Here is a 26,011-nt window from a genome sequence, read left to right on the forward strand (position 1 = left end):
TAAAGGACACTTAGGATTCACCAAATCATTATGTGTAATTCACTAAAAGAAATTCATTTGGCTTGGGCACCCAGATCCAGGAGCTGAGCCCTGTCACTTTAGACAAATTAGGAATGACACCCAAATTTTAGAGGGAATTGTTTTCCATGGCCACCAGCTGCTGCAGGAGGTGGGGAGACCCTGGCACAGGGTGCCCAGAGAAGCTGTGGCTGCTCCATCCCTGGAAGTGTCCAAGGCCAGGTTGGGCAGGGCTTGGAGCAACCTGGGAAACTGGAAGGTGTCTGTGCCCACAGCAGGGGGTGGAAAGAAATGATTTTACAGCCTTTTTTCAATCCAAACCATTCTGTAATTCCATGATTCTGTGTTTGACATTCTTGAAGCCATCTGGAAAGTCTTGCTTTTGTCAGATGGGAGTTTTTTAGTTCACGGGGCTACAAGGACAAAAGTTCTGGGTTTCTGTGTCTGTGATAAATGGATGATTAAATAATTTAAAGTATGTTTTAGTATTAAATGTTGAGTAGTCTGTAAAGTAGGAATTTTGAGTGGAGGTAATTCTGGTTGGAGGCTCTGACTCATTAAATTCTCCAATTCAAACAAAGAACTTGAGCACATAAAACTTGCTATTGACAGATAAATGATGCAGGAAGTGGTGACATTAGAAATACAGGTAAGAAATGTCCAAACCAGGTGTTTCCCTCAGGAAGGATGAGCTGGAATATCCAGTGAAAACCACCTCAAAGCCAGATGTTTAGAGAGATTTTCTGTTTGAAAACTGTGCTGCTTGGAGCAGTCTGTCGTGAGTCAGTCAGTCTGTGTGACATTTCTCCCAGAGCTGGGAGAAGAGGATGGAGCAGCCCTTCCTCTCCCAGAGGCCAAACCTAGAACATTCCATTTCCAAATGCTCCCTTGTCAAGCTCTGAAGGTCTCAGGCTGGGATGCCACTTCCAAATTGTGGTTGTTACAATTCCAGTCAGTCGCAGGTCGGCTGCTGCATTGCCTGCCGTGCCCTCCTGTGGTTCAACAGTCTGGGTGCTTGTCTTGAAAAATTGAAAATGGCCTGGATGTTTCCAGTAATCAGTTTTCTGGAGAACAGCACATTCCCGTTGGGCTGAAGCGCTGATGTGGATGTAGAACGTCTGTCTTCTCACAGAGGCATTTTCTTGGATGGGAGTCATCTCCTTGCATTGTCCTCCTGCTTCCATCTCCCATGAAACAATGGAAGGGGCTGGATGAGGGCAAAGATGGGATTTTCTTCTCATTTCCGTATCTCCCAGGCTGCAAGTGCCATTTTTGTGGATTTGTGCATCCTGGCTTTGGCTTTACAGCTCTACTTCAGCTCTACTTCAACAAGCCAGTTCTCAGTGTTGTTCTTCAGCCCCAATTATGGATCTCGAGTCATTCCATGACTCCTGTTGGGAGCTTCTCTGTGCCAGGGCAGAAATGGACATGAGGAGTCATCCTCAAAATTTTGCAGCCCTGTCTCTGGAAGGTCTCAGCCTGACAGCCATCATCCCTCTCCTGGCTTTCACAGGGTCCTTGGAATTCTTCCTTGACTTTCCCTCAGCTGTGATTTGCTCTGGCTCGCAGGGATTGTACATCAGCTCTGTCACATCTCCTGGAGTCTGAGTGATCTCTTCACCCTGCTCTCCTGCAGGAATTGGTAATAAAGCCTTGACTCACGAGAAGGATGGAAAATGCCATATTCTGCTTGCCAAGTTCTGCCTGCCCTCCATCTGCCATCCTTTCTCAAGATCTAGAGTTCTGAAGGAGGAGATCTTCTTGTTTGTGTGACATTTGGATCTGTAGCCAGGAGACTTAGGAAAGAAGAGCGATTAAGAGAGCATACTGTAATTTTTTTGGGCTTTGCAGCAAATAATGTTCATTGTTACAGCACCTTGGGAAGTTTAGGAGTTAAAAATTATTTTGTTGAGCCACCAGGATGGTTGAGTTATCTGAGAAGCCAGTCTTTGGAGGGGAAAAAGCTGAAGACTTATTTCTTTAAATGAAAGCTCAGGAGTAATTGGATGTGCTGCACTTTTCTTGTCAGGGCAGGCAATCTTTGACAACATTCCAGGTTCAAAAGTTCCTAACTTCAGAAATCCAACTTCAGTCAAATCAACTTGGGTCCTACAGGCCACTAGAATTTCCGCTGGGTGTGTTTTTATCTGCGCTTTTTTTTCAAGGTAGCAACAAAAGTTAGGGCAACTCAAACTCTTTGTAGTTAAGATTTGAAAGAGTTGAGATTCATAAATCTCTTGTCATAACCGGTTAAAACTTGTCCAGGAAAACTCAGATCTGTGGCTACCACAGAAATCTGAGATTCCTGTCTGATGGGTACTTAACACTGGGCAAAATTGTGGCTGGAATCAAGTTGCAGCCTTAATTACTGAGCAGCCATAATCTCTGTAGCATTGGTTTATCAGAAGCAAAAGGGACAAACTGCAGGGTTGATGCAGGTGTGGGGAATGTCAGGAGAGGTCCAAAATCTTTTTACTGTTTAGTGAGACTGGCATTCATGGCAGGTGTCCAGCTGAGCTTGTTTGGAGGTGGATTTTGGAGCTGTTGTGTGTGTGTGTCTCTTAAAGTTTTGCACCAAAGTTTATAAAGTACTTTCCATGTGCCACTTTTTTGAACTGAATTATTTTGTATTTTACCTCATTTCCAGCCTGCTGGAAACCATGTCTCACTACACAGACGAGCCAAGATTCACCATAGAGCAGATCGACCTCCTGCAGCGCCTGAGACGCACGGGAATGACCAGGCATGAGATCCTGCACGCCCTGGAAACCTTGGACCGTCTTGACCAAGAGCATAGCGACAAATTCGGGAGAAGGTCTGGCTACGGAGGCGGCTCCTACAGCAACAGCACCAACAACGTCCCGGCGTCTTCCTCGACGGCCACGGCTTCCACGCAGACCCAGCACTCCGGGATGTCCCCGTCCCCGAGCAACAGTTACGACACCTCCCCACAGCCTTGCACTACGAATCAGAACGGGAGGGAGAGTAACGAGAGGTTGTCTGCCTTCAACGGGAAGATGTCACCCACCCGCTACCCCCTGGCCAACAGCCTGGCCCAGAGGTCCTACAGCTTCGAGGCTTCCGAGGAGGACTTGGACATCGACGACAAAGTGGAGGAGCTGATGAGGTGAGTGAAGGTCTCTGTAAAAAGTTTGGGGGTGAGAAGAGCCTCGGCAGGAATGGGTGTGTTGGAAGAATGCTCAAATAGGGATTATAGGGTGGTAAAATGTTGGCACAGGTTGTCTGGGGAGGTGGTGGATGCCCCATCCCAGAAAACATTCAAGGTCAGGTGGGACAGGGCTCTGAGCAGCCTGATCTAGTTGAAGATGCCCCTGCTTATTGCAGTAGGTTTGGACTAAATAACCTGAAATGTCTCTTCCCACCCTCACTGTTCCATGAGGGTTTGATGATGATGATGATCAGGAGAGCAGGAGCTGCTTCAGGCAGTTGTTCCTGCCTGTGCTCCAAGGGTCACCATCCCAGAACCTCTCACCTCCCTTGTGGAGGCAGCCCCTGGCCCTGTGTGGGTGTCCCACAGTCTGACTGTTGAAATAATTCTTCTGCTGCTGTACCAACAATTGGGATTGATGTTAGAGCACTCGTTTTCCACCCTACTTTTATTCAGGATTTTGATCAAGTGCCAATTCACATGACTCCTCCTCCACTGTTTCACACCCTTTGTGATTCCTTGAATAAAGAGGGAGAGTAAGGAATCCAGCTTGGATTGGTCAGTGCTTTCCAAGTGGGATCTGGAGAGGGTGCATGTTGTTTGTTTATAGTTTGTGGCAGGGATTTGCAGAGTGGTGCAGGAAAATACAAATAGTAAAGAAGAAGCAGAAGTTTTCTCTGAAAGCCATTTGTGTGGGTTTTTTTCAGGTCTGACCTTCCTTTACTTTTAGCAGCTTCCTTTTCAGGATTATGGCAAAGATGAAAGGAGGGGATTATACTCCTGAGGATGAAAGTCAGAGGCAGTGGGCTTTGAGAGCAGAAAGAAATAAGAGGAAAGGCCAAATGTCTCAAAACAACTTCGGTCATAATGTTGGAATTTATTCTTTTTTCCCCCCATAACTTCACCATTCCTGTAGAGAACTGGAGAACTGGGGTCCATAAGCTCCAGAATGGAACTATGTTGGAAGTAATTTGGAGATTTCAGGGAAAGATTTGGCTTTTTGGGGAGAGGATTAGAGATGACCAGTAAGAAAAAAGCCGATCAACCCCATTTGCTGTCAGCTGCAGGATGATGGAATTGTGCAGGAAGGGAGGGAGTACAGCAGAGTGCCAAGTTACCATGGCTGAGGTTTGGGTTCCTGTGCAGTGAGTCTCAGGTAATGCTTTTAGTGCTTATTTAAATTGAAATTACTTGTTTTTGCAGGCATATGGAAGATGAGTGTTGGTACAGAAATAAAAATGAACCCACAGCACAGCATTCATTTTGCATTTACATTTGCAAGCTTCAGTCTGTCTTTAATGCTGCTAGGGCAGGAGGGGAGAAGAGGAAGGGGAATGTCTCAGAAAACCTAATAAAGGCTGGTTTTAATTGCCTGCCCTTCTCAGGAAGGGAGAGAGGAAGAGGAGGGGCAAAGGATATGTTTATTGCAATTGAAATTTGCCGTGTATCACAGTACATGTGCAACCTCCAATTTATTTGCTTTTTAGCACAGTTTTAGCCCCTTCTGAGCTACCTGTGCAGACCTTGTAAAAATCATACAAAGACATCAGTTCATTCAGTGCAAGCTCTAGACTAAGTAGGGAACTTAAGGACAGAGGCTGCAAAATTTTGGATCTTTTCCTTGGGATGCTGGAAGAGGTTGGTGTATGCATATTCATTTGGGTAACTAGCCATGCAGCTCCTGCTATCCTTTATTTTTTATTTTTCTGCCTCATTTTTATGAGTGAGGTTTTTATGCTGGTATGAGAGATTTATTCATCCCTGTGTAATGAAACTTTGTACATTCCATATGGCAGTGCTGCACCTAATATGAATTATATGGGACATGAGTCATCCATTCTCCTGCTATGGTACTTTGATCAAACGTGACACTTGTTAAAAGAACTGTCCAGCACTGAGGCACTTGGGCTGCTTTAATTCCAGCCTTCCCCACTCCTTGTCCTGTAAATAAAGGAAATAAAGGCATTTTGCATCTTGCAGGTGCGTTTTGGTTCGTCCCTCTTTTTGTGTGTCCTGTTGTTTTGTTTTGGTAGGAGGGACAGCAGTGTGATAAAGGAGGAAATCAAAGCCTTCCTCGCCAACCGGAGAATTTCCCAAGCAGTTGTTGCACAGGTAACAGGTAAGAGCTTGGGGAGTCCTTTCCTCATTTTGGGAATCTCTGTGGCTGAGCTGCCTGTCTGAGCACGGTGCAGATGTTGGAATATCACTTGGCTTTCTGCATTGCAGTGCAGATCTGTCAGCTTAGTCATGATAATGTATGCCTTTGATTTAAGACCCATTGTCCTGCACATCATGGAACTTCCCCAGTGAATCACTTTTTTTTTTTTTCTTTTTTTTTTTTTTTTTTCCCTGTGGCTTGTGCTGGCAGATTTTATTTTACAGCATTATAATAAAGCCTGAAGTTCTTATCTTAAAATGAAAATGGTTTTCCTTAATTCTTAAATTGTTGTTGAGTATGGCAAATAGATGTGTATCTACATCTCTGGGTATGGAGAGAGAGAGAGAGATAATGTGTATTTATATATTAAAAAGCATATGAATAGTCAGGGGACACAGCTATATCTGGTACCTCTGCAGCAAGGAGTTGCAGGAGGAGAGTTGGAAGTTTTATCCATCCTTTGAGTCAGAATTAATGAAAATCTGAAGGGAGGTTGAGGGATGACCAGACCAGCTCAGGTTTTACCTGGAAGGAGCAGCTGTTCTGGGTGCCCTGTGCCCTGAGCCTTCTCTCTCACATCCAGACAGGTGCAGTGGTGCCACTTCTTCCCTGTTCTTCTTCCCAGAGCTTTACAGAGAGGGTGACAAAGTCCTGTTGTTCCTCCATGGGGTGGGGTATTACTATTTCTCTTGCCTGGAACAGCCTCAGAATCATTTTAGTTGGAAAAGCACTCTAAACCCATTGAGTTTGATCACTCCCCCAGCTCTGCCAAGGCCACCACTGATCCCTGTCCCCAGGTGCCACTTCCACATGGCCTTTAAACCCCTCCAGGGATTGGGACTCCTCCACCCCTGCTCTGGTGCCAGGGCTGGACAGCCCATTCCAGGCAGGAATTGTTCTCAGTATCCAACCTGAACCTGCCCTGGCACAGCTTGAGGCTGTTCCCTCTCATCCTGTCCCTGTTTCCTGTCAGGGGACCAGAGGACAGGTGCAGAGCCAGAAGGTCCCTCCTGAGCCTCCTTTTCTCCAGGCTGGACCCCTTCCCCAGCTCCCTCAGCTGCTCCTGGTGCTCCAGCCCCTTCCCAGCTCTGTTCCCTGGATTCACTCCAGCCCTTCTTTTAGGATGAAGACTTGATGATAAAATTCAGACAGCTCAATTCCATGTTACAGCTCTAGGATTTGTTAACTTTTTAACCCAAGCTTGGATGAAGATCTTGAAACAGATGATTTTTAAGGTTCCCTGATGTCTGGGAATTCAAAATCAGTAGGAGGGAAGTTGCTCTTTTAAGATATTTCCAGGATTTGAAATGTCATAGGAACCCACTTGTCTGGGAGCTGTGGGTTTGCAGACATGGCAGCAGTTGAGGTGGGCAAACACAAACTGGTGCTTGAACCACAGAGCCAGGAATTCCTTGTGTGTCTTCAACTCTTCTGTGATCCTGGGTAAAATGAGTTGTCCTTCCCTGGTGTCAGTTTCATCTGGAAAATCATGAGATTAACTATTTGTGTAAATGTAAGGGATGTTGCCTTATCAGATGTTAGCACTAATACTTCAAAAAGTTATATGTAAATTGAGTTGCTTAAATTGTACCTGAACTCTACAATTTTGGTAGTTAGTGGGTCAGTCTCCTGTTTTTGTTCATTCCTTGCCTGAACATAGTCCTGGAAGAACCCATCTCTGAATTAACCTTTGTGTAGCACCCAGCAAGTCAGGCTGGCTTCCCCTGCAAGAGAAGTACTGCAGAGAGAAAAACAGCACAAAAGGAGTCTTTCCAAAAGGAGACTTTTTTTTTGGTCAGTGGGATTGCCACATGTGGGGTCATTGAATCAGAGTTGCCACACCAGATCTGAGTCTGTATCAGTGAAAGGAATGGATCTAATTATAATTAACTGAGTGTCTTGGTGTGTGTGTTTGATACCCTGCAAGAAGCTGTAGGAAAGACAAGACCAATCTCTTCACACCTGATCCTTTCCTTCCTTCCATCCTGTTCTCTTGGATTTCAGTGGACATTTAAATTGGCATTTAGCCTTTGGGAGCTCTCATTGTTTCCTCCTGTGAGTAAATGACACCAACCATCCACTTCAGACTTAGCTGACTGAATTTCACACCCTTCCCACTCAGCCCTCCTGCGTAACACGAGGGGGATCCACAGTGTGCTCACAGAGAAATACTGCAGGGTACCAGTGGGACAGAATGAGGGCTGAGCTGAAAACACTGTGTTATTATCTTGTTTCCAAGACAAATCCATGGGAAACCAATACCTCCTTGCATCTCACTCATCCTCCCTGTGCTTGGAGGGAGCTGATCCATTTTAAATAAACCTTGTGTAAGCAGATGTGTAGCACTTATGTGCCACTCTTAAGTACATAGTAATGGCTTATCTGAGAGAAATGGTAAATCTCAAAGAGATGTTTGGAAGGACCAGATTAAAGAGTGTACTCAGCTCTAGCAGGGGGAAACATCAGCTTCCTCTCAAAAGCAGGGAGTGGTGAGGTGTGACTGAAATAGCTGGGGACAGAGATCCGGAGCAGAGGCTCTCCCTTCCAGAGCTGTCTCGGGCCTGATGAGTGCTGGAAGACTTTGAGTGTTCTTCAGATGCCTCCAACATCCCTTTCAGCTGGGGAAGAGACTCCCAAAGAATGTCTGGAAACCACTTCTGGTTCAGTAAAAAAACAGTTTGCATAGGCAGAGGCTTTGCAGGCTGTTTGATCCCAAATGGCATCACCTCAGGATTTACAGCCTTAGTCTTACTGATAAAGATTTTCTGTAAAAAATTACTTGTACAAGAGGAAAATTATAAATATTAGCTTTTAGTCTTCATCCCTTCTGCCTTGGGAAGAGGCAAGACATGAAAAATTTATGGCTGGTTCTGTCCAGGAGACTGGCTTGGTTTGGCTTGGCTACCTCTGCTGGGAACTTTTCCTTTCAACCTCTACCAATTCTCTGTTTCCCCAGTCCTTATGACCTTATTTATCCCCATTCTGTAACTTGCTGTGTTCTGTCCTTGCTGCAGAAACCTCTACTGCAACTGTGACCCCTCAAAACCTCCTTTTTACCTTATTTTTCTAATTCTTCAAAACGACTTTCATTCAGAAACACATTTCTTCTTTTTCGCATCTTAATTCTAACATTGCAAAGCACTTAGACAATCCTTAGTCCTGCAGAGCAGCTCTGCATCAGTAAACAGCTTTTCCTCTTGTTTTTCCTGCTGTAGCACAAGGCAAGGGATGGAGAGGGAGGATGCAGGAGAGAGGAAAACAGAGCTGAAGGTTAAAGTCAGCTGTTGCAGTAGAAAAATGTTGAGGCTCTCTTAATCCTTATAAAATTACCAGGAACTTTAAAAGTCATTTAGATAATGAATCTGACAGGAAAAATTAAACCTGGAAGACATTCTACAGGACTGCCTGGTGTATGGAGAGGACAGGGCAGGTTGGAAAATAGTAACAGGGTATTAAAAAGTGACTTGAAAATAAAAGGGTGATTGATAAGAAGCAAAAACTTAGCATAACACTTACTAGTGCTGGTCCTAAAAACAGGAGCTGCTTTTTATAGAAACTTTTTTAATGGTGTCTGTAATAAGATAAACAAGGAGCACTTGGGTTGGGCTCTGTATAAATAATCTCCTACTGATAAGAAAAAATGACAGTATAAACAGGAGCTAATAATAGTTCCTGCGGAATTTCCTATCCTGGTGTTTGGAGCTCCTTTTAACATCACTGCAGCCTGCTCGGGGTTCAGCCCCACGTGGGGCAGGTGAGCTGCCAAATTTTGATCAAATTCAATTTGAATGTGTTGCAGTTTTCTTAAATTGCCACAAGAATTGTACTTGGGCACCAGGTTATGGTCAGAAGGCAAAGGATGAAGAGAGAAATGTAAACTTCTCTCAGAGGTGCTGGCTGAGCTTCCCAAGTTAGATGGAGGGTGGGGAAATGTTTTCAGGAGCTGATGTCTTTCTGTTCTACAGTAAAGGAGAGAGGGAGTAGAGCACAGGGATGAGCCCTCTGCAGATGGGCTAAAGTGGTTTGATGGATGATGCCTCTGCAAGGTTTGGAAATATTACCTTTCCTGTTTGTTACACATAGGGAGTGAGGGAATTAAAAAACCACCCTTCTTTTCCTGAGGTTACAGAGCAGAAATTTCAATTCAGTTTTCTCAGTTCTTAAAAACATAAAACCCAAACCACCATTTAAAAAAAACCCCAAACCCATCAACAGTAAAATGCAGAAATCATTTATTGGGTTGTTTTTAAATACACATAGAGCTTTCCAGGGTGCAGTTCTGGTACCCTTCCCAATTATTCTGCTTGTACAACCCAGCCCTGTCCTCCTGCCTCTGCCTTAATTGATAGGAGATCTCCAGGACTTGGCTTTAGATTATGCTAAAACACACGTGCAGTGGAGGGCAGCCTTGGAGCACTGCTGGAACAAATAAAATCCCCACAGGTTTGGAACCCACACACAGGGATGCTGAGCAAATGCCAATACACAGGGAAACTTAACTAGTTCCATTGTGAAGAGAATTCAGAAAATTCCTGAATTACTGATCATCTCAAAATGCATAAAACTGCATTTTGAGAAACATTTTCCTTCCTGGGTTGTTTTTTTTTTAATACTCATGACAACACAGAGATATGTTTTTCTATGATTTTGATCTTTGCAGGTTTTCTGTAAACAAGCTTTGCTAATCTCCTAAATTGATAGATGTCCTTTGCAAGCACTTGTTCTCTGAATCTGGGACTTTGCTTACAAAGTGAAGAATTAAAACACAGGCAGTTACTTTCTTCTCCAGGTCTGATGTATTCCAGGTGCTTCTGAAAACCTCTCCTGAAAGAAACATTAAAGAAATGCAAAGCAGAGCTGCTGAACAAATCTATCTGTGAAGGTGAAAACCAGATCCCCAAGACTTGATGAATAACAGAGTTGAGGGTTATGAGCAGGTTTGAGCTGCACATTGCAGTGGCCTTCTCTTGATGATGTATTTTGCTATTTATTTTATGTGTTTGGAGGGGAAGCTCTCCCTAAATCAGTTGTGTAGGACACAGCAGGCCTGGCCAGGGGAGTGAGCACATTTTTTTTTTATCACTGGGAAGTGTGACCTGCTGTGGGAAAGAGTGAGTGTGACACAAGCATCTGAACTGCAATAATCCTTTGTGGATACCACTTTCCTTCAGTATTTTCCATGAAAAAACTGCTGTTGTTCATAACCAGGTGTGTTCCTGGCCCTGCTGATGCTGAGCCTGGAGCAGCACACCCCTCCTTGATGTCCCTGCTTCACTTGGAGAGAGAATTTCCTCAGCACAGCTGGATTTTCACTACTCCAGAGAAGTTATTTCATTAATTGCCTCTGGCAGCAGGATGATTTCTTCTTTCCTGCCACTGCAATTCCCTAAAGCAGAGTGTGATTAGAGACAACAAGACAGGAGGGTCCTGGTGGTCCAGAAACCACTGTTTTCTGTGTGAAACCCACTTGAGATGCAAGAAACTCAGGCATGACAATTTGTGGGGTTTGTATTTACATTGAAAGGAGTTAACGATGGGTTTGGATCCCACAGCACTGGCATCTGAGAGATCCTGGATGAGTTCTTCTGGAAGACTTTGCATTTGACCTTGGGTTGGTCAAGCTGTTGGGATACTGTTTTGAGGCCTCTAAACCTTGCTGAGGTGTAGATAAATTTTATGCCTTAGAAACATTTTGCAGCAGCAGCTTTATGAGCTGTGAGGACTCACAGTAAGTCAGAGGCTCAGCTACTGTGGCTAGATGACAGCCACAAAAGGATCCCAGCACAGATCCAGCTCTGTTTGGGAGAACTTTGATGCAGTTCAGGACATTGGCACAGTGCATAATTTGTGGAAAAAAGCTTTTTATGATGAAGGTGGCACAGGTTGGTCAGGAAGTTGGTGTCTGCCCCATGCCTGGAAACATTCAAGGTCAGGTTGGACAGGGAACAATGTGATCCAGTTGAAGGTGTCCCAGCTCATTGCAGGGGGTGTTGGACTAGCTGACTTTTAAAGGTTTTTCCAACTCAGATTTTTCTGTGATGCCATGAAAGTGGACATGGCAAGACCCAACTTGAGTTTTTTGTTTCCTGCTGCTGTGCCTTGCCCTCGAGCACATTGTTTGGAGTGGTGACATCTGTGCCACGTGTGACAGTGTCAGGCAGCCTCTTAAGCAGAATTTGGATTTTCCACTCAGGGCAGACTTGTAATCTCTATTTATAATTTTTATCTGCCAGTGCTTTGTGTTTGTATCTTAAGTTGTTATCCAAACACTCAACACACGCTAATTCACTGCAATAAGTGTAAGTGGACCGTAGTAAACAAGTAAATGAGTGGAGTTGTTACCCAGTGATTAATTAATGGGAACAGGGCAGCCAAGAGCAGTGAGACACAAACCTTTGTGTCCCACAGGCCAGGACAAGAAATGGCTTTTATCAATCATAATGGGTCAAGAGCTGCAAATTTTCAAAACTTGGACTTTCCACTGGTGATGAGGCATGCAGATGGCAGGGTTTCAACTAGGCTGGAGCCTCATTTTGGGCCAGAGAGTGTTATCAACTTACACTGCCTTCTTTTGGTATTAACTTGTGTGCTTCCACAGTTACTTGATGTAAACTTGGCAGGGTCTGAGGGTTGTGTTTGGTTGATTAATTCAGCTTCCCCAGTAGTATAAACTCAGTTTTAGATCCCAGTGTGGGCCCTGGGGGTAGGCAGCTCTTGGCTGCCCCAGCTGTTCCTGAACTCTGTTGGTTGAGGGCAAGGTTCTGGGAAAATCGGGGTCTGTTTTGTGGGCACAGCTCTGCTGAACAGCAGTGAGCTGCTGTATCTGAAACAAAACACACCCATCTTTCCCCCAGGACAATTTAAAATTCATAGCCTCTACAATTCTGCTTGTGGAAAAACAATTAAGAGTACAAACTCAGTGATTTTAAAAAATCTGGTCGGTGTAAACCCACCTGAATATGATACCTGAGAGTCAAGTTGAGACATTTTGAAGTTAACTACCTTCAACACACAAAAACCCCCATAATAAACCCCCACATTAGAAGTGGTGAAACTACAGGGGGCTGTTTTTCAGGAGTTAAATATGATTATGAGAGCTTATAAAACCTTGATGCATCTCTAGAGGGGGGAGGTAGTTTGGGTTCTGTGTGCAAACCAGCCTCTACCTGCCTGGGTGATTTCACCAAGCAGGTGGTGGCACAGGTGGTGTTGGCAGTATATTGGTACTTGGAGCACCTCCTAAAACTTCACTTCTCAGGAGAGTTTGGATGTTGTTAACCTGTTCTGAAGGGCCTTGTGGAAGGCACAGGGAGTTCTGAAGTGCTTCAGTTACTCAGCAAACTGCATTTTTGACATTTTCACATGAACCTATTGCTGACCTCTTCATGCACTTCTAAACCTCTTGCTGTATTTAGTTCCTCTGCTGATCACTTCTTGCCCTTCCTGCATTGATCCTTAGTTCCCTGTCACGCTTTGGAAATAACTGTATTAACTTCTAGGAATTTTTTTCCCCTTCTTACTGTTTTCTTAGATCTCTTGCTTTAAAAACTGCAGTGTTTTGTCCCTAATCATGCCTGGGTACCTCGAGCTTGGCTCCTGCTTTGCTGACAGACAGCTGCTCTTTCTGGCTTCTTTTCTGGCTGTTGTTACAGCTGCTGACAGTTGGTTTGCTCCATTTCTGGGCTGATGTGATCTGTGTCACATAAACTGTTTCCATTGTTTAGCTCCCTTCTTATTCAAGCATTGAATGATAAGAATTTCCTAACAATCGTTATTTATATATAATAGCGGGGAAGGGGCTTGTTCCCATTTCACAGTTTAGGAATCAGGGAAGGTGTGGACAATTCGAGTCTGTGATAGCTTTGGCTGTTCAGTTTTTATCCTCTTTGCTTTTGGGCTGATCATGCAGATTCCAGGGTGTTCCTTGAGTGAGGTTGAACATAACCCCAGGGAGAAATTTGGGCAGTTTGGGACTGAGCAGGGGAGCTTCAACTCTGCTTTTTCTGGGATTGAAGCATCACACGTTCCTGGGCTTTGTAAGACACCACCTTTTATCAGTAGATAAACCACTTTTAAATGTTTGGTAAAGAAGAACTTTTCTCTTTCTCTCTTTCTTTCTTCTGTTCTGGTTTTTCACAGGTATCAGTCAGAGCCGGATCTCCCATTGGCTGTTGCAGCAGGGGTCGGACCTGAGTGAACAGAAGAAAAGGGCATTTTACAGATGGTACCAGCTTGAGAAGACAAATCCTGGTAAACAAATGCAGCCTCAATATCTCCTGCTGTTTATTTATGGAATGGAAGCCTTTTGTTTATTAGCACTGATAATTCTCCTCTTGGAGTCTGGGGTACTCCAGAGGTTCTCCCTCTGACCAGGTTAATTTTTAGGAGGGTGGGAGCAAATTGCTTTTTGCTTGGCAAGAAATGATGCAGAGCTGCTTCATCCAGAGCTGCTTCATCCAGAGCTGCCTCATCCAGAGCTCCTCAGCCACAGATACCTGCCCTGCCCTCCCACCACTCACTAAATCTGGGAATCAGAAGCAGCCAGTGAAGTTATAATCAGTAAACATCAAATAGAAGCTGAGGCTCTTCAGAATGAAGAAATAGAAACCATTAATAATGGCTGCATAATATAAAGTTGCAGCAAAAAACCCCAAACAGTTTGTCAGAGAGGATCTTCAGAGGCTTTTGGGTTGGATCTCAAGCTCATGGATGGGATGTTGATAGTTACAGTGATAAGCTGGAGATGTGTCTTTCAAATCCCACCTGCTTTTCCAAATCTCAGAATAGATCTTGAATACAAAAAGAGAAGTAAAGCTCCTCATTATCTTTAACTAACCAGCAATCTTCAAAATCACAGTTGAATTAATTTCCTTGTATTGTTCTTCTCCATAGATTTTGTTTGATCACAGTTCTTATTTTTCCCTTTTAACAGTTTTATTGTAAAGATCAAAATATTTACGTTTAATTTCCTTTAAACATTGGCTTGATTAAATTAGCTGTGTAATTGTTTCAAGGAATATAAAACTCAGGCTCTCTAATGTGAACTTGGCTTCAATATCCAGAATTCTGTTAAGAAAAATTCCAGTGGAAACAGAGCCTCAAAACTTCTGCTTTGTGTGTAAACTGAAAATCAAGAGGCTCCAGCTGATAGTTGGCCTGAGAATAATTGAGATTTAAGTTGGGTGGGTTCAGAGGGATAACTGAGCCTGTATTTTCTGTGAAGCATCTTAAGATTCTTTTTCTTTAAGTTGTTTTAAAGAGTAAAAGTGCCAAGAAGCCTTGATTTTTGCGCTGGCTGGACTTGTGATACTGAGGATACTGTGAACTCCTGGGTACAACCATCCAGAACCAGCTGCTTGGAAAGGCTCAGGTTTTACCCTACAAAGTAACTCCCAGACATTTCCCTTTGATGAAAGGTGTTGCCTCCAAAGTAGTGGGAGGACTTGAGAGTTTTTGGGAGGTGTAAAAACCATCAAAACCCTCTCCAGATGAAAGCTGCTGTGTGGATTTTTCCCAGCCTTGCATCCTTTATTTGCAGTATTACATGGAGCTGTTTAGGAAATAGTATTTTGTGCTAATAACAGAACCCTTGTTCAACCTAGCTCTAAAATCTTTACTTCTTCCTCTTTATTTTCTTTTTCCCCCATATCCATGAGCTCACATCTTGTTTGTCCTTTTGCTCTTGAGAGTTGTCATAGGAAGGAAGATTTTCCACACTGAAGGTTTTGGCTGATATTGAAATGAATCAACATTAACTCTGCTTTGCTTTAGACATGGAATAACTGGTTGAAGAGTGGTTGTTTGAGTGTAACCTTTTTCCCAATAAGAGATCTTAAACAGCATTTTCAAGGAGTGTAAAAGTCAAATTGTTTCCTTTTCCTAAGCTAAGGGACTATTTGGATGCACTTAAATTCCTTTTAGAACCAGACAGCACTTGGTTTCTTTTTAGAGGCTGAGGTAGAGGGAAGAACCTTCAGTTTTCCTCTCACTGTCAGGAAAAATCTACCTGAGGAAAATGGGGTTGTATTTATTTATTCACTGTGGGCTAATCCACTCTTTGAGTTATTGCCATCTATTATATTGCAGGTGAGACTAGGTAGCCAAGAATAATTAACATGGGTATGAAAAAGTGTGCAAAGAGAGGTACCAACCTTGTCCAGAGAATCCTGGATTTAAATCACTGTTAAAAAAAACAATCTGGAGCTGGACTTTTGGGTGCTAGTACACAGTATCCTGTGATTAGTGGACAGAGTAGCTGGTCTGGTGATCTCCTTAGAGACAGAAAATGAGGAAATCATTGGGGCTCCCTGCCATGTTCCCAAAAAGTGCTGCCATCACTACACTCTCTCTGTAGGGTGTGAAGGATTGTCCTCCTTGGAAGAAACTTGAGAGATGAAATGACTGCCATGTGGGTTTTTTTTAGTTGCTCACTTAGTAAGAGATGGCATTTGGCTTTCTGTTCTCATACATCCCATCTTTTCCAGTTGCAGCTGCTGGGAGGAAAATCTATGTCCTTTGAGAGAAAGTCAGGTCTGTGTGCAGAAGGACCTGCAGGTTTGAGTTATCAGAGGGCAAAGTGAGGCTTTTGAGGACTATTGGTTCCCAAAAATTATAGTTTTTGTAATTCCTAATCTTGAAAAACTGGATCTTCAGAGTAAATCCATTTTTTGACTGAATTTGTGTATTAATGGAAAGAAAACCTAAAATTGAAACAGTTTTGAAGGACTAGGACAGTAGATGCAATCAGTTTCTAAACTGTGAAGGAATAGTTTGTGTGGAAAGGACTGGAGATCTCTTGGCAGACTTTCCCTTGGCTCTGCCAGTTTTTCTGTGCAACTTATAGAATTCACCTTTTATGTCCCTTTTCTATCTCCTGGATACAGGTGAGACCTTTCCCTGTGGGTGACACCCCTGCCTTGCCTTCAGCTCCTCACAGCAGGACCTGTCTTTTTACTGTGCTTATATAAGCAAATTATGACTTAAAAATATATCCAAAAGAGATTTTATTTTTTTAAAATGTGCTATGTGATGCTTTAAATCATCCACAAGCAGTGCTGCATCTGCCAACCAAAGGACTTGGTCCTGGGGAGTCTTAGGGCAGTTTTAGGGTGTTGCTGGTCCTATATGGAAGAGACTCAGCAATTCCATCCCTTCCATTCTTTTCCAGCTGGCTTCGAGCTCTTGAATGTGCTGTTTGTTATTTGCCTGGCTTTGATTGCTGGTTTGCATGGGCAGTTTCTGCATTTCTCCTGTCCTTGGTGGTGGGTGTTCAGACAGCACCAGACTGGAATGTTGCAAAGGAGACTTGAAGTCTCATGGAACAGGAGGAAAACACCCACTTGTCCCACTGTATGCAATAATCTTGCTCAAAAAAATGTCTTAATCAATGTTTTCTTGGTAGGAGTGATGTCAGAGTTAATGGCAGTGCTGTGAATTCCAGTGTGCTACTGATGGAAATTTTTCTGGAAGGAGCTGCCAGTTAGGGTGAAAGGCAGGGTTTTTTTTTGTTGGAGGGAAGAAGTCAGTGCTAAATGCAGGTGTTTAAAGGGTCTTTATTCCAATTAATAGGGATACTTTTCATTTAGATGGAGCTTTTTTCACACAGGCACCACTTGTCTGTCCTGTGTTTCAAGGAGGACTGAGAGCAGTTGGCAATAGATAAATTCTGTATATTTCAGAAGCCAGTAGTGTCCTGCAATGTTCTCACTATTATTTTCAGAGCCCATAGGTTTTAAATATTTTTTGTTTTTTTGTTTCTGATTGGTAGTTGTTATCCTGATTAATTTCCCTGTCACTGGCTATTGGGCAACGTGGGAAGTTTGTCATGGAGTAACTTCAGCTTGTCTCTTGCCTCTGTGTAGTGCAAACTGAAGCTGGCACCTCGAAATGATGTGTTAAAGTTACAGATGGTTACAGGCTGCTTCCATTTAGGCTGGGTATTTATTTCTGCCACTCTTCTCTAATAGGAAGGCAGCTGTGGTCACCTTGGAGAGAGCCATGGGCTCTTCCTCCTTGAACAAAAGGGAAAATGAAAGGGAGCTATTATCAGGATGTAGCATCTCTTTTGTTATTTTCATAGCGGTTCTTGTTTAGCTATGAAAGAAAAGCCAACCCAAAATCAGGGGCTGGCTGTCCCACGAGGTTTGCACTGGGAAGGGCTGGTTGGGAATGTGCTGTTCCACAGAGCTGCAGAGCAAACAGGCTCTGCTCCTCTTCCTCCCCACCGTGGGCTCTGTAGGGAACCTTGTGCTGCTGCTGATTTCTGACCGAGAGGTGTTTATTGTGTGATCTGGGGTCAGCCTGGCTAAAAATACAGTGAGGCATCTGTTCTTATCAGGATAATGTACAGCAGGTACTTGCTGCAAATGAAAACTTGCCAGGAAATGGTTTCTTGGAGCTGGGAGATGCCTGAGGCTTTCTGTGACCGTTCAGTGGCAGCGCCTGCTTGAGCCCTGGGCTGGGGAGCAGCGAGTCCATGTGATGCTCTTAGAGCAACTCCCTCCCTTCAGAATGGGACCTGGGATGTGCAAGCCTTGGCCAGGAGGAATTTTGAACGTGGAGAGAGCTCCATTCCAGTTGGAGAGCACATCTCCTGCCTCCTCTCCCCCAAACCCACCTGCAGCATCCTCAGTCACACAAAAAATTCACAGAGAAAACGCAGTGCTGTAGGAAAAGGTGCTGAGCACTGGCAGGGAGTGAGAGCTGTCTCCTTTCATTTCTGTGTGTGAAAGGAGTTCTTCCCAGGCGCTTCACCTCTGCACCCCTCAGAGGTGTCTTGCTGTTTGATGCATACACTGAGAACCTTGTACTGTGTTTTCTCCACTCTGTCTGCTCAGGAGAGAAGTTTCACTTCTTCTTAAAAGCTGTTTGAGGGGTTTAAAAAAAGAATCTGAACTGGTGACTAGGATGGAACTTGCTAAGTTATAAAGAAGTGGAGCTGGGTGGCGAGAATATTGTGATGGAATGTTGGAACAGCAGAATAAACGGGAGCTCACTGAAGAGACAGGGATGAGGAAAAGCTCCGTGGGTTCCTTATCAAAAGTGCATATCATAAATGATAAATTTGGATTCAAAGTCATCTCATTTCAACCCCCTGCCATGGGCAGGGACACCTCCCACTATCCCAGATTGTTCCAAGCCCCATCCAGCCTGGCCTTGGACACTTCCAGGGATCCAGGGGCAGCCACAGCTTCTCTGGGCACCCTGTGCCAGGGCCTGCCCACCCTCACAGGGAACAATTCCTTCCCAATATCCCATCCATCCCTGCCCTCTGGCAGTGGGAAGCCATTCCCTGTGTCCTGTCCCTCCATCCCTTGTCCCCAGTCCCTCTCCAGCTCTCCTGGAGCCACTTTAGGCCCTGGAAGGGGCTCTGAGCATCCCATGTTGCCATTTTTCCACACGTTCATCCAAACCCATTTTGGGCCTCTTTATGCATTCAGATCCTCCTCTCTTGCTGTGTGGGGGTACTTGCTTGTAATTCTCAGCATATTCCTCTCTTATCTGCTGCTGATATTGATGTTACCCCATAGAAAAGAGAAATGGCTAAATTGATCTAGGAAGGCTACTAAAATAAAAAAGTGTATTATATTCAGTACGTGAACATACCTGTAGCAGCAGCAGAAAATTTATGCTTTCAATGCAGATTTTTTTTCAACCTTTGTCTGAAAAATCTCGGGCAAATTTAATGGAAGGATTCTGCATCTGTTGCCTTGATGTGAGGCAGCACTGATACTCCTGTACTCTCCCTGTGAAATCAAATCTTTAGGTAGGGAAAGTATATTGCTAACACAGTGCAGGGAAAGCTAATTTCTTTTCCTGTTCTCCCCTGTCTCTTTTTAAAATTTTCTCTTTTTTTTTTTTTTTTTTTTTAAGTTTTTGAAGTGTATTTAAAACCTGGCAACTCGATAGCCCCCTAAACTGTGCAAGTAGCAGAAAGACTAGATAAGGAGCTCTCCTTGAAATGGCCTCCCAGTAAATTGGCACTATAGGAAATATTTCATGTTTCAATGGAACCAAGTAATCTGTGTAGGCTCGTTAGCTGGGAATTAGGGAGAGGCACCGTGCCTTGTGTGTGCAAGGCAGAGATTGTGGGCTTCACTTCCTACTGACTCCTCCTGGGGAACATTTGTAAATTATTTTGGGCTCCACTACCTAACACAGATGCAAGCCCCTGGCAGGAAGGGAAAGACTCCGTGTGCATTTCTGGAAAGGAACGCAGCCAAGTGCCTAAACAGCTCATTTCTTGCTTTTTAGCTGTAGGAATTTGTTTATTGGTTAAACTCCTAGGTTCCCTTGACCCTTTCACTCCTCTGTGTATTAGAGGAGCAGTGTTGCTGCACTAACACTTTTTTGATGATTAAATCCCAGCCATTCTGAGTGAGCCTGAGCACCCAAAGGGTGCACAACACCGTGAGCAGGGCTGCTGCTTCTCCTGGATCTGTCCAGGCTGGCTCAGTGCAGGAATTCCACTGGAACCCAGGATGCTTATGGGATATAGGTGGTGATTTATCTTTTCATACAACCTTTTTCTCTAATTTTTTTTGTTGCAGACTAGAACAGCTCTCTCTTCCCTGCAGGGGAAGTCACTGAGCACAAAGCTTGTCCTTCAGAACATACCCTGATTCCTGTCCTCGTGTCCTATCCCAGATTCCCATCCTCACCAAGGGATGGAGGAAAGATCGATCTCCCAGAGTGTCTTGATTTATTTATCTTGATTTATTAACTGAGAGGCTTTTGTGGAAAGGATCAGGGGTAAGTTTCAAAGGGGCCTTTCCTGAAGGCATCTTGCCAAATCCTGTCTTGTGCCTGATGCTTTCCAGCTCAGAGTCACGGAAAGGAGAAATACTTCCAAAGAAGGGGAGCAGGAGAGGAAGGTTGTGATGTTAATCTGCTTTCACTGACTTTTTCAGGCACCCTGGCACTTGGGAGCCCGTGTTTTCCCAGGCCATGGGGTGTGTTTCTATTGGTGGAGCTGCTTCAGGTATTTTCTCAGCTCTTTAGACACACTGAAATACCTTTGGTAAAAATTTCCCTTTTGCTTCCTGAGACTGTGGTATAATTAAATAGAAACTGCTGTTTCCTATTTTGTGACAGCTGAGGTGGCAGCACAACCTAAATGAATCCCATCAGGGGCACAGTTCACCCTTTCTGTGTGATCCTTTTCCTCTTGATGAAGACAAGACAGATTTTCCCAAGTGCCCATCAGCTCCTTGGATTTCCATGGTCATCACCGTGCCTTGGAGGTTGGGAAATGGGAATTCTAGCTGCCTTTGTGCATCTTTAAGTTGTCTTTGATAACACTTTATATTTTTTTTCAGTTTGAACGGTTTCATCACCTGTTTTGTTCTTTTTTCACGAGCAGGATTGACAGGACCAGCCTGATTTTTAACCCTCTGGGAAACACAGTGTTTATTGTCCCTAGGGGCTACACTAAGCATGAGACCCGCTCCCATCCCAATAGAAGAGCCAGAATGGAGACAGACGCCTCCCCCAGTCACAGCTACCTCTGGGACCTTCAGACTACGGCGAGGCAGTCGGTTCACGTGGAGAAAGGAGTGCCTGGCTGTTATGGAGAGGTACGTGCTGGCTCTCTGAGGGGGTTTGGAGATGGGAAAGCCAAGGCAAGGGTCTTTTTCCCTGCTCTGGTTTTCATGGATATGTTGTAGCCTCGTGCAAGCCTGTAAGAAATTGATTTGTAATGGTGGAGTAGGAGGAGCTGTTTTGCCTCTTGTGTTGTTTAAAAAATTGTAGCTCTGCTCCGGATCTCTTCATTTTTGTACATCATGTCCTTAGCTCAGTCTGAACGTGTTGGTGTTCAGCTCTCCTTTCCTTTTGCAGAAACTTTTCCACTTATCCTGATCTGGGCTCTCTTGGGAGGGTCTTGCAAGCTCTTTCCATTCTACATTTTCTCCTTTCCACTTTCCTGACTTGTCTTCCTGATGCCTCATGGTGTTTTAAAGTGGATACCAGCATTTCGGTAGTGCTGTAATTGTTTGGGATGCAGAACTTTGCCTAACAAGCTGTAGATTCCTGGTCCAAAAAGGCTCTTAGAACCCTTTTACAGGAGCTGGGAGCAGCACAGAGCAAAGTGGATCTTTCAAATCCATATGCAGAGTGGCAGGTGATCATTTGAGCTCTCAGCTCTCCTCTTTGAGCCCAGGCGTGCTTTGCCTTTCCTTCTGCTTACAGGAACGTCTCTTTTGTGGATAATGTTGTACAGTAGAAAAGGGCTGGGGAACTTGGATGTAGTTTAGGGATGAATGCCTATTTCTGTCCAGGGCTAAATGGCTGGGAGGATTTTCCCCCCTCTGAGGAGCCTCCTTTCCATGGAAGGACTGGATGACTGTGTGTGCTACCCTCCTCCTGGGTCTGCAACCCCAGTGAGATCTCAGCCAGCAGATTTGTAGGATGTGATTTTACAATTTCTTTAATGCTTCCCTTTCCTCTTGGTTGCATGGGGGTCTTGGGAACTGATTAGGAGCAGGAGATCATCAGTCTTAGCCAGAGCTAAGACTGAAATCCTGAGCTCCCTCATGAGCAGAGGCTGGACACACTTTTGTGTCTTTGCAGCACTGCAACCAGTAACTTAAATGTTTGTTTCCCTATTCTGGCCTGGCACTGATATTTTATCTGGCATTGATATTTTTGGCTTTGCCTGAATGTTTCCCCAAAGGAAATAACGTAAATGTTTTAAATCTGTTCTGCCTTTTTAGGCCCAACTAATGCAAAGACCTGTGATCTGATAGTGTGTTTTTTCTAGTGTCCCCCTCCACAGAGGCAGAGCAAAGGGGCAGGACAGGATCTTTAGCACTTTGAAATGTTTGTCTGACTGTCCTGATTGTGTGTGCAGGACAGAACCACCACAGCTGTCTGTGCCTGCAGGGCAGCACCCATCTCCTGATCAACCCTCTGTGTGTGAAATGCTTATTGGGAGTAGAATCAGAGCTCTTTGGGCATGGCTGGTTTTGGGCATGGCTGGTTTTGGGCATGGCTGTTTTTCTTCCTGGTTTCTGTCTGGCCCAAAGTACAGTAACTGCTGTTATTTACTGTTTGAGCCCTGATTGTGCCTCAGACTCCTTTGCTGGGAAAACTGCTGATAGAGAGCTGAGCAAGCCACCCTTTCCTCATCCACCTCTCTCCTCAAGCCAGTCTCTGCTGGGACACTCTAGAAATTAAAACTGTGGGGTTTTAGTACATCTGTTAGAAAGGTGTGTGCTTTGGATTTGGGAATTGAAAAAATCAAGTTGGTCTTGACACTGGAAATCATCCAGTTGTGAATGCAGATACATAATCGCTTGATCTAATTTTTCATTAAATTCTTCTTCTTTGTTGTTCTTGGTTTTGTACTCTGTAAGGTCTTTGCTGCTGGTGTTTTCTCCTTATTCTGCTGCTGCCACATTGCCTTAATCCTGGCTTTTAATATTAATTTGCCAAGCCCTTGGCTGGGTCACTGTGGGTGCTGGGTTTCACAGTCTTGTGTGGGATACTGGGAAGCAAAGCTGAGGAGTTTTACTCGAGGCAAGAGCACAGTAAAAGTGCTGTGTGACAATAAAGCTACACCATAAAGCAATGGGAATATGGTTGTTTAACTGTTGTGCTTTAAAAGGCCTCGTTGAGCTGTAAGGATGAGCTGTTTTATGTGACAAGTTTTGAAAGAGTGGGAGAAAAACGCTCTTCTGGGAGCCCTTGGAAAAAAAGTCACTAATTTCACTTACAGGTCACTGGAGTTTTGCAGGCTTGGCCATGATATAATTCATAACAGCAGCAGCATGAAGGTAACCAGACCCCTCTGGCCTGAGCAGATCAGGTTCCCTTGATGGCCCAGGGTCAGGAATAAGCACTTGGCCACTAAAATGGTGTTTGGCATTGCCTGTGGGTTGGTGGTGCCATTTGTCTGGTAATTTGCATTTTCCTCTGCAGGATTAAGTTTTGACTCTGAGTGGAGGCATCTCAGTTTAATGGACTCTGTTTTCCCTAATGAAATGCAACTTTGAGTGCGCTGTGTTTGTGTGTCCTGCAGCTTCTGTCTCTGATGTTGGTGCACACACGGATTTAGGCACCTGCTTTTGGAGCTGCTGCTCTGGGAACCTCAGGAAAGTGCTTGTTCATTTGGGCTGATCCCTGTCCAGGAGGGAGAAACAGAGATCCAGGAGACAATTCCATCCCACTAATGCACTCAGAGGAGGGCTCTGTGCACCTTCCTCTCCAGCTGCCTCCTGCAATTAGAACTAACTTTGATGGTTTAGTTTAATGCCTGAAGATAAGAGGGTGGAATCCAGGGCTTAGTGGAATCTCTGCAAAACTCCTCCTTCTCTCTGAAATGCTTCTGTGATGCTGTGTAAACATTTTTTGGCTGAGGATGAGGGTGTTGACCTGTTCCATCACTTAATTGTGCCCCGTGCTCTTGCTTTTGTCTTGGATTCAGTTGGTAAAAGTTGGAGTTGCTAAAAGTCTCATGTGTCAGACCAGCTGAGAGCACTTCAAGGGAAGAATCTGAATGTGATTGCAAAATTTTGAGGGATTTGTTTCTTAGGAGCAGGCTCTCCAATTGAAAATGCACAGCACCGGTCAGGATTTGATCCATGAACTGAGTGAGAAGCATGAGGGTTGAAGGGGTAGTTTCTCTTTTTTTTTAAAAAGCTTTAAATCAACAAAAAAAATCCAGTTCAATTAATTATTGTATTGGTGCCAACCTGACAGAATGAAGATTAGAGTTAGGGCCTTATCCTGAAATGTCTGATGTACCTGAGGGTCTGAGTACAGGGTATGTGTATTAAAGAAACTAATTGGTTTATACTGGATTTCCAGGATGCTGCTTGTGGTTTCTGTAATTCAATTCTCCAGCCTTTACTGCTTTTTTGGAATCCTCCCAGGGTAGTTTTTTAATCCCTGATCTTAGATTTTTTTGGACAATAAATTCGTGTCTCTTTATCCCTTTACTTTTTATTTTTCTGTAGATATCTCCCTGAATATTTATGCTCTGAAGGTTAAGAGGAGCAGTGGTTCCAGAAAGTAAAGTTCTATATTTAACTGCAGACTAGGTGTGGTTCAGACAACTGCAATGCTACTGATGCCAACCTTGACCTGTTCTCTTGTGGAGCCTCCTGCTCATGGAATATGCTGAGTTTTGAGTGTGTCGATGTTGTTGTGTGGCTTTGCCCTCCTTTGGGAGCAGAGCTAAGACTGCAAGAGTCCTTTCTGTGCAAACCCGAGGTTAAACTTGAAAGCCTCTTTCTGGTTCACTTTCGTGTTCTTTTTTTGTTATGCCTTGTCCCACAGATAATGTTGTGTTTCTTTTTTTTTTTTTTCCTCTTTTCTCTGCTTTGCTTTTTCTTTTCAACCCCTCTCATTAGAAGTATGAAATTGAAAATTCCCTTAGGGCTTTCTGTTTTTTTAATGAAGCTGTGTTGTCTTGTTGGTCTATTTTTTTTATTATTATTTTTTCTCCCCCAGTGATTTATGCTTCTCTCCTAATCATATGTTGGAGTAGAGTTTTATCTTCTTTTTCAGACAAAAAAATAACTAAGATTGGCAGCAGAATCAGTGATTTTATACCCTTTTTAAGGCACTTTTCATGAGTGCTGTTAAGGACTGAGGGGGGGAGTTGAGTGTTGTTTTTTAAGTATATGCTTTATCCAAAGATTAAGTTAAAATAGCTGTAAATTCTGCCCTAAACAAAAATGAATAATTCATCAGTTGAATGTATTTCAGTTTGTCTAGGGAGCAGGGACTTTGCTTTCTGGTTGAGGGTTATTTGGTTTGATTTTATGGCTCTGGGTTTTTATTTTAACACTTGTCTGTGCTTCTGAAGCTCCTTTTGTAAAGGTGTATTTAGATTAAATAAGACTGAGATGCTGTAGATCCCCATCACCCCTATTTCATAGGTGGCAAAACAGTCAGGTGTTTCACTTGGCTTTATTCAGAAGAGAAATGGGTTTAGATTTCCCAAGATAGGGGGGTACAGTTTCGTGCTGTAGCTGAGCTGAATTAACAGTTTGTCACCAGCTCATCCTTAGGTGTTACACTGCCTCTCCACCCTTCTCAATTCCTCCTCCTCAGTTTCCCTGCTCCTGCCAGCCTGTGCTGTGCCAGAGATGTTTCTTGTCCGATGGAAATAGCAGCCAATTCAGCCTGCTTCAGGAAAAATAAATCCTTTTTATTTCCCCCTGCATTTTCCTGAATTGTTTTGGCTTGCTGTGCCAGGGCTGTGCTGGGGCAAAGGACAGGAATGCACAGCTGGGAGCACCAGGAAGGGGAAGTTTAACAAAAAGATGGTGATTCCGTGGAGTTGTTTGGTCTGCTTGGTTTTGTTCTGATTTTGTGTGGTTTGAGTTGGAGGAGTTCCTGGTTTATTTAGAGGCATGGTTATACTGGCATCGTGGAAGAGGAGTCCTTTGATTTTTCCGGGGTACAGGAAAGCATTAGGTCCATGAGGATTAGAGGGATGGAACCACCTTTCCTCTAGGAGAATTCAGGCTTTCCAGCCTGGAGAAGAGAAGCATCCAGGGAGAGCTCAGAGCCCAAAGGGGCTCCAGGAGAGTTGGAGAGGGACTGGGGACAAGGGATGGAGGGACAGGACACAGGGAATGGCTTCCCACTGCCAGAGGGCAGGGATGGATGGGATATTGGGAAGGAATTGTTCCCTGTGAGGATGGGGAGGCCCTGGC

At 44.1% G+C, this 26,011-nt stretch overlaps 1 protein-coding gene across 10 annotated transcripts in view; it reads left to right on the forward strand.

The window, feature by feature from the left end:
* The window catches only part of HMBOX1 (homeobox containing 1), a 116,949-nt gene that overhangs the window by 54,820 nt on the left and 36,118 nt on the right, over positions 1 to 26,011 (forward strand). For all 10 annotated transcript variants that reach the window (XM_058834211.1, XM_058834210.1, XM_058834212.1 and 7 more), the window contains 4 exons: positions 2,666 to 3,145; positions 5,221 to 5,306; positions 13,485 to 13,595; positions 20,767 to 20,920. In XM_058834211.1, the coding sequence (XP_058690194.1) occupies positions 2,666 to 3,145; positions 5,221 to 5,306; positions 13,485 to 13,595; positions 20,767 to 20,920 (831 nt within the window). The remainder of the gene's footprint in view (positions 1 to 2,665; positions 3,146 to 5,220; positions 5,307 to 13,484; positions 13,596 to 20,766; positions 20,921 to 26,011) is intronic.

This window comes from Poecile atricapillus, chromosome 3, assembly GCF_030490865.1.
Source record: "Poecile atricapillus isolate bPoeAtr1 chromosome 3, bPoeAtr1.hap1, whole genome shotgun sequence".
NCBI classification, from domain to species: Eukaryota; Metazoa; Chordata; class Aves; order Passeriformes; family Paridae; genus Poecile; species Poecile atricapillus.